Source organism: Phalacrocorax carbo, chromosome 3 (assembly GCF_963921805.1).
Source record: "Phalacrocorax carbo chromosome 3, bPhaCar2.1, whole genome shotgun sequence".
NCBI classification, from domain to species: domain Eukaryota; kingdom Metazoa; phylum Chordata; class Aves; order Suliformes; family Phalacrocoracidae; genus Phalacrocorax; species Phalacrocorax carbo.
In genome coordinates, this window is record NC_087515.1 from 106,224,186 (window position 1) to 106,237,512 (window position 13,327).

Below are 13,327 nucleotides of genomic sequence, written 5' to 3' on the forward strand. Positions count from 1 at the left end.
AGCATGCATTTTGGTGCTGTAAGATAAATAAGTAATAACCATACAGTGTCACAGGGGTCTTAGAATATTGGTGACTACAGTGGCCTTGGCATAATTGTTAATTTCCCGCTGTCCCCTGATTTGGGTCCATTACATGATGGGACTGTTAGTTTCAGTATGTGGTTTTGTTCCTAGCTAGCTGGAAGAAGTTTCCATGTGATAAAGCCTGCCAGAAGTAACTCTGCTTCTGACATCAGGAACTAATCTTCCTGCTGTTTCATGGTACTTTAAGTATGATATATTTCAAGATGACACTAAATTAGACAACTGATACAGGTCTGGGAAATTATTTTCACTTTTAAAATCCCTGTTATTCTATTCCTATGTGGAGGATTGTCTCCCCTAGAGGTACCTGATTTCTGTTCACACTGATGAGAGCTATGTGACTGCGCCAGCAGTATCATATCCAAGATCATTTAGGATTGATCTGACTCATGCTTTCTGACTATATGATGGTTTTAAGCACTACTGGATTTGCCTAGCTCCTTTTCAGGTTTAACTGTCGCATCGCATTCCAGTCTGTGCAGACACAGAGGTGTCTGAGCTACAGTTTCTGGAGACAACTGAAAAGCAGTGATGGGTAGGAAGTAGCATATTGTGTATTTATGGGCCATACTTACCCCTGTGGCTGGAGCCAGCAAAAGACCTATACAAAATCCAAGCTCCATGGAGCTTGTAGTCTGCGAAATCAGGTAGCACTTGGCTGTTGCAGACTTTATTCTCTGCCCTCATTGAACATTGCCAGAAGCAGATTGGGTAAAATGACCTCAGTTCTGCTTTTTCAAAGTTTAGCTTTGGGCAGTGATTCCCCAACTTTGTGAGCCTTGGTCTACTGTCCTCCCTCCAAGTTTCTTTCCTGTCCCCAATGCACCTTTGTCACCAAACCTTTAAGTGAAAACAGATATAAAGGAGAGTTGCTGACCTGTTAGCAGACCTTTTGCAAAGTAGTGCTGCTCTGTGGATCATAGGCTGGGAAACTTCCCATGGAGAATAAGGCTGCTCATCAACTAGTTTTTCAGTTTTCAGTAGAACTAGAGATGATGCTAAAACCTGGGACACCCATTGTAGAAATCATCTCAGTTCTAGCTGTGCGAATTCCTTACTTAACTTGAGTCCCCTGAGGCTCCACTTAAAATTAATGTACAGGAATAACCATGTCTGGAGGGCAATTTTTCTCACCTGTCTTAGACATCTTATCTTAGGGTGAGTTGGATCTTCCTTTGGTGTTCCTTTTTTCTCTCCATTAGCTGTAAAGTCAGACTGGTACAGCTGTAGACAATTAACTTTTAAACACCTAAATTACATGAGATGAATCATTGTCCCAGTGTGGAGAAGGCCCTGTCCTAAAGAAATAAGGTATCACACAGCTCATAAGATACACCATTTGGTGCCTGTCATGCATTTCTGTAGCAAGAGGAAAAATGTTCAGAGGGACTGGTAGCTTGCAGCTGCTGCTACTGGCCGTCAGGGCTTGCTGGGATTGCCATGTTCTGCAAGGGGCAGTTAGCGTGGAGCAACAACAGTAAAGCAGTGAGCACAGCGAGGTGAGTAAACATGGGAAGGGAAGAGCTAGGTGCTTGCTCTGCTCTGCCCCAGAAGCCTTAGCTGGTTCCTGCCCGGTCACATACAGCAGCTGTCCTCTGGACGTAAAGCCCATCCTCTCTGTCTCTCACATACCAGCAATAGCACTCAATAATAAAAAGGAAATAAGGTTTGCAACAGAATAATTTTATCAGATGTTTCTCTGGTTAAAAAAAAAAAACACAACCAAAACAAAAACCAATAAAATCCAGATGAAGAAATAGGAATAGGAAGGCTTCTTCATCTTATATACCTTTCTGTCTGTTTAATCCACATCAAGCAAAATGAAAGATTCTCAGTTTCTTCTTCCTAGACTATGTCAGACTGTGATGTCTATAGTGCAGAAATGGGCAATAAAGCTGGATGCCATTCTCATGATCCGGTCACAAATGGTGTCCTGATCCAGAGCGATGTGCACCTGCTCAGAGCTTATTGGCGCCCTGCTCTTCCTGGGAGAGGTGCTGCATTTCTTTTCTTTCCCCCGCTGCTGCAGCAGCAGCTGCATTGCTGCAATTCCCAGCTCTGAGGCTGTCGCGCACAACTGGGCTGCTTTGGTAGACTGGAGCAAATGCACTGTTCCTCAGTAGAATCAGCTGGCAGATCACATCAAAAATTAATTGGTGCAGTCTCAGGAGGTTTGATTCTTGGCCAGTGAAGCTACAGAATGTCTCATTTAAGGAGCTTAGGAATCATTTAACAGTATCATCATTTCACCCAGATGAAATACTCAATCCTTATGCTATGGACCAAGAGGCCTTAAACTTTCCGAGATAACAGGCTCAGAGTGTAGCTCACACAGGCATACACAGACCAGCTTTTACAAGTAAACAAGGTAGAATCCTGCAGGCAGCGTACCCATGGCAGCACAGAGCTGAGCGTGGGGCCGTGCTCAATTATTTACCCAGCTAATTAGGTGGGCTGTGCAGCCTTCACTCGCTGAGTCCATTATGTTGTGGGCACACGTCCAGCACACTAGGTAGGGTTGGTATGCCTACACAGTCTAGGCTTGCTACCAGCGTCTGTGCAGATGCCCAGCTGTTGGTAGGCTATTCTTTTGTATTTTAGATTGGCACAAGGATGTCGTGGATAGATAAACATTGCAGCATCAAAATTCTGGAAATGGCACAGGTGGAACTCAGCAACGTTTTTCCCATGCATGCCAGCATAAGGATCAGATACCTAGCAGCCATAGCTGCTGGTGGTGGTGGTCTCCACGGTACCCAGAGATCTGGTTTGTGGCCAGAAGCCAAAAAGTGAAAACAAAACAGACAGAAAAGAAAATGTGACCCCTTTTGCTTATCCTGTGCTTGACAGCTGTGTGAAATGCTTCTTCGTATTATAACACAACAGCCTCAAGGACTGGTTTGATACTATTGCTTGCACAGACAAACAACTTATTGAATTTCTGCTGGGCAGCCAAAGGTGCCTAAAATACGTTTTGTATATTTGGAATAAAAACCCCAGACATGCTGTAGGCATGTTACATAGGAGGGGTTGTATACGACTGATGCTTACCCGAGCTGATCTGCATTTGCATATTAGTTTTCACACATCCCTGTGATACATCCAAGTAGGAGAATGGCTGCATGGGAAGGGCCATCAGCCTGTAGCAGGTAGAGTGGTAGTAGTCATAAGAAGAAGCAGATCATAAAGATTTCTTCAGTGTTGGCGTGCATACTTTCATGCACCAGAGACAGATCAATATTGGTTTTAGTTTAAGAAAAAAAAACACATCAGGGGAGCACAACAAAAGAGAGTGTATTAGTGCAGATTTGATCACCCAAACCAATGTTCTGAGTTGCTAGAACAGCTTTTAATGAGGTTGAATGCATATTATAAGGTTAGAAGGTGGAGAACATACAGCAGTTACATAGATGAACAATTGAGAAAGTGTGCACATCGTCTCCTAATTCACTAAAAAGAATAAAAAAGAGAGGATTTGAAAAAGAATGAAAGCCCACCCTGGCTCTTTACAGTGCTCAGAGATTATCCAGTCCACATTTCTTCCCAGTCATAACCAGCCATGGATTGTCCCACCACCTGTCTCTTCAGCATGCGCCCATGACTACAGCTCTTCAGTTTCTGAGCAGAATACCCCGGGATCGGTACAGTTCTCCCAAAATACTGCTCTATCAATGAAACATCATCATGGATCAGTATAGGCTATAACCAGCGTCGCTTGCCTGGACGGTAGGAAGGGCCTGGAATGTAGATCCCACCTGACACAGCCTCAGGATGTGTGTCAGCGACACTTGAAGTGCTCCTGAGTTCAAGCAGTGTAGGTGCAGCTCGAGTTAACTGATGGTGTCAGTTGCCTGTGATTGGGCTTATAAGCATCACAGACTGCTCTGAGCAATGTTGCAGAAAAGTTGTTGCGCTTACAAATCTTGGCTGAACTAGGGGCAATCCTCATTAATGCACGCAGCCTGTGCTACCCAGCTCTCCAGAAGAGAAACCTCTTTAGAAAGGGAACATTAAAAAAACATTTAGTGTAGTCTGACAGGCATATTCTGCACCTTGAAATGCAGACAGAGAGAACAAACCAGAAAAGCCCACAGGAAACAACTTTTACAATTTGCTTTGGAAAGTGTGAGTTAATACATTTTTTTGTGCCAACATTCAAAGTCACCCTGACGCTCAAGGTGAAACCTATAGAATTTCTCTCCGATGTGGTACAATAGAAAGCAAAAATGAAAATTCTGTAACTCTGTAGCTAAGCTGTAATTCTTGAATTTAAAACCTTTCTCATTATCTGAATTTGGGCATGTAAATATACAGGTTTTAGTGGAAATTAGGTACTTCGGTGCTTGAGAAAACTCTGCTGGAGGCTGACCTGTGTCTTTTGATGTCAAAATACTCCTTAAATCACATTTCCAGTTAAGTCTTACAATGATTTCATCTCCCCCAAGGTGTGTCTTTTTAATCCTAAGTGTTTTGGCTCATCTTCCAGGTTGGGACACTGGTTAATGATAAATGTGATTATTCCGGAGTATAACAATACACAGAACAGGAGAACTTGCAGTTCTGCCGTCAAGGCCTGTTTTGCTGGAGTAAAAAAGATTCCCTTTGAACACCTTTGAAGGTCGTGCTGTGAAAGACTAACTGCCTTTATAGCGGGGTTTATGGAGCCTGGCCAAAGCACTTGAATTGCTTTTGGTCATACGTTGACATTGTTGCATTTGAAATGGAGTCACTCAGTACATCTTCATTTGCCTAGGAGATTTTCAGAACCTTTCATCTGATGCTGTTTTAGTGTTGCTATTTTGATTCTTTGTTTTAGGAGGTGAAGAGTGTTTCTGGCGGTTCGGTAGCTGGGCATGCCTTTAAGGAAAATGCTGTGATCAAGTAAGCACAAGTACGAGAAAGCAGCAAATCATCTAATTCTGAAAATCTTGAGCTAGATCAAATAACAGAGAGATCTAGCAGCGTGCATGCTGCATTTGTGAGGAAAGTGGGATGTAGGTTCAACATATAGCTTTAAAATCAGAAAGGGTGAAGGAATTAAACCAGAATTTTGAGCTGTGGCATGGTGCAAGCAGCTGATGAACCATCACAAACTAATACCAAGACTCCTTGTACCAACCACTGCTATCTGTAAGGTAGGTGTCAAGTCTATGCTAGTACATATTTCTTCCTTCTGATTGTATGAGACTGGTCTCAGGTTCTAGAGCACTAGGCATCCATCCCGTATGCAGTAGGTTCTATGGGTGCACGTTAGGCTGCATCAGTATCAAGAAACCAGAGACAGCCTATTCTGCAAGTGGCACCACAAGTTTAGTTAAATCAGTCTCCAAAATACCCGAGGTGAGCGGCTGTGTGATGGGGGTGCCCAGGCCAGGCTCAATCCCAGAGAGCCTGTCATGGCCAGAACTACGATCACAGATCAGTGCTTGAGCTGTCACCCTAGTCCTGGCCAGTTTAGTAGCACAGGCAGTTTCAACAGCCACACGTACAGGATGCCTGCAAGGAGGGGGAAGTTTAAAGGGCTAATCATGGGCTTAGAAAGCAGCAATGGCTTTAATCTTTGTGCTTGTGTAGACTCATCATATGGCTTCAAGTCAGGCAAACGCTTTGCAACGCAGTCTCTTCCTAGATATGGATGATATTAATCTGCAGTCTTAACAGGACTATTATTACGTGAAGTATTGTTACTATGAAGATATGTAAAACAATCTAAAAATACCGTATCTACTGCATGGTATCACTCATTGCAAAACAGATTAACTCCTACAGAACCCTCCATTATAGTTGCAGCTTTCAAACAACAGATTTTCCTCACCCCCAAATGCATTTCACAAAACTAATTTGTCTTTAGGCAGTCAGAAAATTAAATAGGACAGAAGAGAGAGGAACTGTGAAGTTCAGGCACCAAAACCACAGTTCAGGAAACCATTCCCAATATTCAGTCCTCTCTCAAAGGGGCAGTGAACAATTTTTAGCCCTCAGTCTCCCATCCATAAGTAATGAGTTGTAAATTCCTACTGGGAGAGAATCTGTCTTAAGGTGTGTGAATGAACAGTGTCCTGCACTCACATGATTTGATTTTGATGTGTTTCCAAACCATGTACTCTCACTGTATCCTCCTGGACAAAATGTCCAGCACACAGCTGAATAAACACATAATGCAGCAGGTGAGCAACTGGCTGACATGTCAGGCTCAAGGGGTTACAGTAAATGGGGTTACATCAGGCTGGCGGCCAGTCACTAGTGGGGTTCTGCAGGGATCCATCTTAGTGCCAGTACTCTTTAATCTCTTCATAAATTACTTGCATGCAGGACTGGAAGGAATACTAATTATGTTGGCTGACGACACAAAATTGGGAGGAGCTGTTGGCGCTCTCGAGGGCAGAGAGGCCCTGCAGAGAGATCTGGACAGACTGGAGAGCTGGGCAATCACCAACCATATGAGGTTTAACAAGGGCAAGTGCTGGATTTTGCACCTGGGGCACGGCAACCCTGGCTGTACACACAGACATGGGACTGAGAGGCTGGAGAGCAGCTCTGCAGAGGGAGACCTGGGGGTTCTGGCTGACGGCAAGTAGAACATGAGCCAACAGTGTGCCCTGGCAGCCAAGAGGGCCAACCGTGTCCTGGGGTGCATCAAGCCCTGCATTGCAGCCGGTCGAGGGAGGTGATTGTCCCGCTCTGCTCTGCACTGGTGAGGCCTCAGCTCGAGTGCTGGGTGCAGTTTTGGGCACCACAGCACATTAAGGATATAAAGCTACTAGAGAGTGCCCAGAGGAGGGCCACGAAGCTGGTGAAGGGTTTAGAGGAGAAACCGTATGAGGAGCGGCTAAAGTCACTTGGTTTGTTCAGCCTAGAGAAGAGGAGGCTGAGGAGAGACCTCATGGTGGTCTACAGCTTCCTCACAAGGGGAGGAGGAGGGGCAGGCGCTGATCTCTTCTCTCTGGTGACCAGTGACAGGACCCAAGGGAATGGCAGGAAGATGTGCCAGGGGAGGTTTAGGCTGGTTATTAGGAAAAGGTTCTTCCCCCAGAGGGTGGTGGAGCCCTGGAACAGGCTCCCCAGGGAGGCAGTCACGGCACCAAGCCTGGCGCTATTCAAGAAGCACTTGGACAACGCCCTCAGAGACATGGTGTGAATTTGGGGTTGTCCTGTGCAGGGACAGGAGTTGGAGTTGATGATCCTGTAGGTCCCTTCCAACTCAGGACATTCTATGATTCGTTAAAGAGATGTAGTAAAAGCAGGAACAAAAAGGCAGGTTTTACTAGCAACCAAACAGCTCTCAGTAACTCTTTTTGTTTATTTATAACAGTGCAGGTGCACACATAAAGTCTATTGCCCAGTGTGACAAATACAAGTCTCAGAATTTAAACACAGCCATGGGATACTGTATATATCCTTTAGGGCAGATTAAGTAGAACAAATTGCCAGTTAGCAACTGAAAATTAATTTCTTCTCTTAATACTTTTGCTCTGCAATACTAATTTTCAATATTAATGCTTCTTATTTTGATGCATCATGCCTGCTGCCCAAGTGCTGATGCATGCTCCATGTAGACAGCATAGTATAAATTGTGCTGCTTAGGCACTGTTTGGCTCCATTGATACAGGGGTCAAACTTATAAGAAACTACATAATTTCAAAACTGCATTTGCTGGTTTTTAAATTCTAGAAACTACAGTACTCAGAAATATACATCTTTGTTGTCCTAATCACATATCCTATTTTCCCTTTCATGAGTCCATTGATATATGTTATTCATTAACACATGCCACAAGTTCTAGCCTTGTAGTTAAAACGATGACCCAAGAAATGCACTTCTGAAGTTAATTTTTGCCACGTTTTTATTAAATATTTTTCTCAGTTTATACTTTGAACATAAATACACAAGTTTTATGGCTCATGTTATAAAGGACACTACTATGTGTTAGAAAACATATATAGAACATTTTGTAGTGGTTACACTTGCTCCCCTCTTTTCCTAATATTGTCCATAACTCCTATTAATCTAGAAAAGCAGTATCAGAAAGCAAAATCCAACCTACCCAGCATCACAGTCTACAACAGCTGTAAAGACTATTTGCCAGCTGTAAGAGAAACTTTGGTTCCTGCCTGTTCTCATAGTAAGGTAATACCAGTTAGCTGCATATCAGAAAACAAACATCGCACCTTGTGCTCAGTTAGGTACCAAAAAACCTAAAAATACACATTGTTGTGAACTAAAGACTAACATACAGCTTCTCCTTTGATTTACAGCTTAGTAAGATAAATAAAAACATATTTTCAAAACACTGTAATGTTAATGAGGAACCCTGTTCTGTTCTTACCGAAGTTACTGGCAAAACTCTGGTGTACTTTTAGAAGAGCAGATTTGTACGTTGTTTCTACTGTTTTATTGATAAAACTGAAGAAAATTACACTTCATCTGGAAGATAGAATCAGTTTCACTTTAAAATGCTAACGCATTAATGCTAGCAGATCTTGTAATAACACCATGCATGGATGTTAAATATGTGGTGGACTTTGCTTATGCTCCTTAGTGATGAAGGTCTGTACTGGGTTTGTGTAGCAAGGTTTTGGTAGCAGGGCAGGGCTACAGGGGTGGCCGCTGTGAGAAGCTGCTAGAAGCTTCCCCCATGTCTGATAGAGCCGATGCCAGCTGGCTCCAAGATGGACCCGCCCCTGGCCAAGGCTGAGCCCTTCAGTGAGCGTGGTAGCACCTCTGGGATAACATATTTAAGAAAGGGAAAAAGTTGCTGCGCAACAGCAACTGCAGCTGTCAGAAGAGAAGGGTGAGGCTGTGTGAGAGGAACAGCCCTGCAGACACCAAGGTCAGTGAAGAAGGAGGGGCAGGAGGTGCCTCCAGGCACCAGAGCACAGATTCCCCTGCAGCCTGTGGTGAAGACCATGGTGAGGCAGGCTGTGCCCCTGCAGCCCATGGGGGTCCACGGTGGAGCAGATATCCACCTGCAGCATGTGGAGGACCCTGCGCCAGAGCAGGTGGATGCCACACAAAGGAGTCTGTGGCCCCATGGGAAGCCCACGCTGGAGCAGGCTCCTGGCAGGACCTGTGGCCCCATGGAGAGAGGAGCCCACGCTGGAGCAGATTTGCTGGCAGGACTTGTGATCCTGTGGGGGACCCACGCTGGAACAGTCTGTTCCTGAAGGACTGCACCCCTGGGAAGGGGCCCACACTGGAGCAGTTCATGAAGAACTGCAGCCTGTGGGAAGGACCCACATAGAATTTCGTGGAGGACTGTCTGCCGTGGGAGGGACCCCACACTGGGGCAGGGGAAGAGTGTGAGGAGCCCTCCCCCTGAGGAGGAAGGAGCGGCAAAAACGACGTGTGACAAACTGACCACAACTCCCTCCGCTGCTGGTGGGGAGGAGGTAGAGAAAATCAGGAGTGAAGTTGAGCCCAGGAAGAAAGGAGGGGTGGGGGGGAAGGTGGTTTTAAGATTTGGTTTTATTTGTCATTACCCTACTCTGACTTGATTGGTAATAAATTAAATTAATTTTCCCCAAGTCGAGCCTGTTTTGCCTGTGACGGTAATAGGTGAGTGATCTCTCCCTGTCCTTATCTCGATCCATGAGTCTGTTGTCATATTTTCTCTTCCCTGTACAGCTGAGGAGGGGAGTGATAGAGCAGCTTTGGTGAGCACCTGGCATCCAGCCTGGGTAAACCCACCACATGAGAGAGTGGACATAATCCTCCAGTCCCTGAGGAGTATGGAGAATAGAGCCTGGGGTCTTTCTATCGCAGGGGTAAAAGGGTACTGCAGGGTAGCAAACGGATACTAGATTATATATGCTTCATACACAGAAGAACCTTTTAACATGTTTTTCAATATACATACATTAAACTGTACAATGTAGTACTTCCACACAGCGGGCACAGAGCAGCTCCCAGGGCCACAGCTATGGAGGAGTGTAGAAAATGCAACTGGCCTTGGTCCCCCAGGCCAGGCAAGCCCAGGCAGCAGGCCAGGGAGAAAAGTTTGGGAAAATGCTGCCAGCTGCCTGGCATAGAGGAACTCTTTTTTTCGTTTTTTTTTTTTTTTTCTTTTTGCACCAGAAGTCATGCCAACACTAAGCCCATACCAACGCTGACAACACCCAGCTAAATTTGTGAGATAGAGAGCGAAAGACGCAGAATAAAAGCACAAAACAGTAAGGAAGACCCTAAGCCTACAATCCCACCTGTAATAAGTGTCCCTCATGACTTGTTGCAGTCCGTGCTATTATGGCTCAAGAATCCTGTTCTGATCAGGATGTAGGATGTGGGCAAAATCTCCAAAATCGGGGTGCGTATCTGATTTATGAAATGCCTATTTTGATGCTACCTAGCAGGCAAAGGCCGCGTGCGTTGGCATTCCCTCTGCCCCACGTACTTGGCGGCAGGTGGCAGGGAAGACCTGATGCTACTCCAGTGCTCTGCCGAATTTGGTAAGTCAGCCCACCCACTGACTCTGGGGTCACCTTGACAGAGGTTTGCTTTTTACAGCAGACAGACTGAAAATTTAAGAGATACACAAATTTGCTGCAAAATAAAGAAAATAAATTCCAGTAACATTAAAAAAACCCCATATCTACTGCTATTTTGAAAAAAAAAACAACCCAACTTTATCTTATATGGAACAAAATAATTCAGTCGCTAGCACTGATTACTCTGAAATGTCATATGCTGGGTAACACTGTAGTTATGGTTGATGTTGACTTAAACTAGGCAGATTGAAACAAAACATGGTGGAACCAAGGAGTTTGTATTAGAAGAAATAATTTCAGAGCGAGCCACCCCCGAGTGGGATAACAACAGTACCAAAGTAGCCAAAAGTTTTACTTGATTCTAGTCAATGCATACATCTGACAACAGATATATTTAATTTGCATTTTACTGAACTGATGGACAGTGTTAGTGTTCTTAACATATTCAACTGAAACTTAACTGTCCTGATTTCTCTGCATCTTTCAGCGTATTGATGAGGGGGAAAGGATGTTCTCAGTGACTCCATTCAACATGTTACCTGTATTAAACATGCTCTGACAGAAGGATGTGCCTCATCACCACTTTTGGCAATGTCTTTCTGAGCTGAAGGCTTTGTCTTCTATTTCTCATGTGCGGAGACTAACGCAAAAAGCAGTTTCAGTAGGAATCCCAAATTCAGAGTTTCCTTTGGAAATACTTCGATTCATTCAGAAAAGACGATTAGGTCTCTATTTAGAATTCAGCCCTCTAACACTGCCGAAGCAACGCTTGCCCGACTGAGGGAATGACGCTGTGCACGCTGTTCTCACAATATCCATTTACAATACCATGCCCTGCAGAAAGTCTGGGTGAGAAGAGGTGACCGCCACTCAGATATGACCCTATCTCTGCTGCTGCTGTTGCGCTGTGACGTGATTTGACAGGTGTTTGCCTGAAGACACAGCACAAATCAAGTGACGTAGGGCCTACGCCCACAATGATTACCTGCCCTTCCTGTAGATATTCCAATATTAGTATATTTCTCCCCAATTAATTAATAATATGATTATTAATTTACTGGATGCGCATGCCTCCTTCAAAACAGCATAGCCCATGTCTAGCTTTGATACCGAGTTGCTGGGGGAGAATGCGTTAGCAGCACTACAACACACAGCTGTCCTGCGCCTGTATTTTCTACTTGCCCTAAACCATAGCATCCTTAGAACTTTCTCTGTATAATAAAGGCGAGTCGCAGACACATTGCGCCTACCAAGAAAATTAGTGTGCTTTATGTACTGCAACATTTTAATAATACTGAGCATTAGAAATAATAATAATAAATCTATTTTCTATGTTGAAATAAACAAATACCAATCAATTAATATAACTGCTTTTGTCCAGACCAAACTGGCATGCGGAATGATGTTACAAACTATTATAGTAATTACCAAATTAATATTAGCTTGCATTAGACTATTTATTGTTTAAAAATATTTGCTAATTTGTTAAAATCTACAGTCCATGCAATATGTCACTTTGGAAAAAGAAACAGCAGCTGATTTACATAAGCAAAAACCAGCATGAGACACGACTTGTGTTCCTTGCCGTCCCTAAGTGCTATAGAACATAATTATGATATTTATAAATGTGGATATAAATAAGGTAGAGAATCTAAAACCATTTAGAAGTGTCTAACAGATCCTTTTTGTTCTAAGTATCAAGGTCAGCATCAATGGCTAAATATTTTCCAATCCCCTAACACTGCAGAGTGTTCTAAGTATGTGAAGACCCTGTCTTGCAACCCTTAATGCTGTGATCAAAGCCTACTGAAACTGCTCCCAGGTATATAAAGTCTATCCATTTGGGTCCTAAGCTGGCATTTGCTGTTAAAGGATATCAGGATTTTTTTAATAGCAGAAAGTATCTTGGATTTAGTTCAGTTAGATATTTAATAGTGGGATTTGCCAGACCATCACTGAAGACACTAGTTCATCTTGTCGCTGCTGCTTGGTCTTCTTGTTCACTCTTCTGTGTCCTTGGCCACCAGAAATGACTAATACTGAGCTTACTTTCATTTTCTTGGATCTCTGTCTTTTACTTTTAAATGAGATATTCTGATCCTTCAAAAGCTCATAAATGTTACTGTCCTCTGGCCTATGTTCTAGGGAACTTGATCCGTGAGACAAAGTAAGGGATCCCGAAGATGATGACAAGTCACTTTTTTGTGCGATGGATCCTACTGAGCCCCCCAGCCAAACTGCAGTGTCATGGGTGTTACTAAGGGAAGAGGAGCTTGGTCTTTCACGGTGCAGAACGTTCTTTTGGTCATCATCGTCTTTAGGTTCCGAGCCAGGAGGTAAGCTGTTCCTCAGTTTGTTTCTGTTCTTCTTGTTTATCGATGTAGCCATTATAAGAAACTTGACTGGGCCATTGTGTGCATGATACGACACCATTCCTCTTCCTGGAGCCAAAAGAACAATTAAAGAGCATAATTTATTTTACCAGAGTGTTGCACCATAATTAGTTAATGAAATTTGCTCAGAAAAGCATAACTCTTCAAACCCTATTATATGCATCCAGTCTGTCTTTCGCCTTGTATGTACATGATTTACAGAAAAAAATGTACCACAAGTGTTTTAGGACTGTACTAATAAATCAGCTACAACATGGCATTATGAATTTTAGTTGACATACTTTTGTGCTCTGTTCTCACAACAGAGTGAGTACAGAAATGCTGCTAACTTCTTTCTGTTGGCATTGACACAAATGTAACACTGAG

The 13,327-nt window shown here is 43.7% G+C and overlaps 1 protein-coding gene across 7 annotated transcripts in view; it reads right to left on the reverse strand.

The window, feature by feature from the left end:
• Positions 1-7,909: 7,909 nt before the first annotated feature.
• Positions 7,910-13,327, reverse strand: part of ARHGEF10 (Rho guanine nucleotide exchange factor 10) — a 118,001-nt gene continuing 112,583 nt past the window's right edge. For all 7 annotated transcript variants that reach the window (XM_064447950.1, XM_064447955.1, XM_064447953.1 and 4 more), the window contains one exon: positions 7,910-13,009. In XM_064447950.1, the coding sequence (XP_064304020.1) occupies positions 12,489-13,009 (521 nt within the window). In that variant the 3' untranslated portion in view covers positions 7,910-12,488. The remainder of the gene's footprint in view (positions 13,010-13,327) is intronic.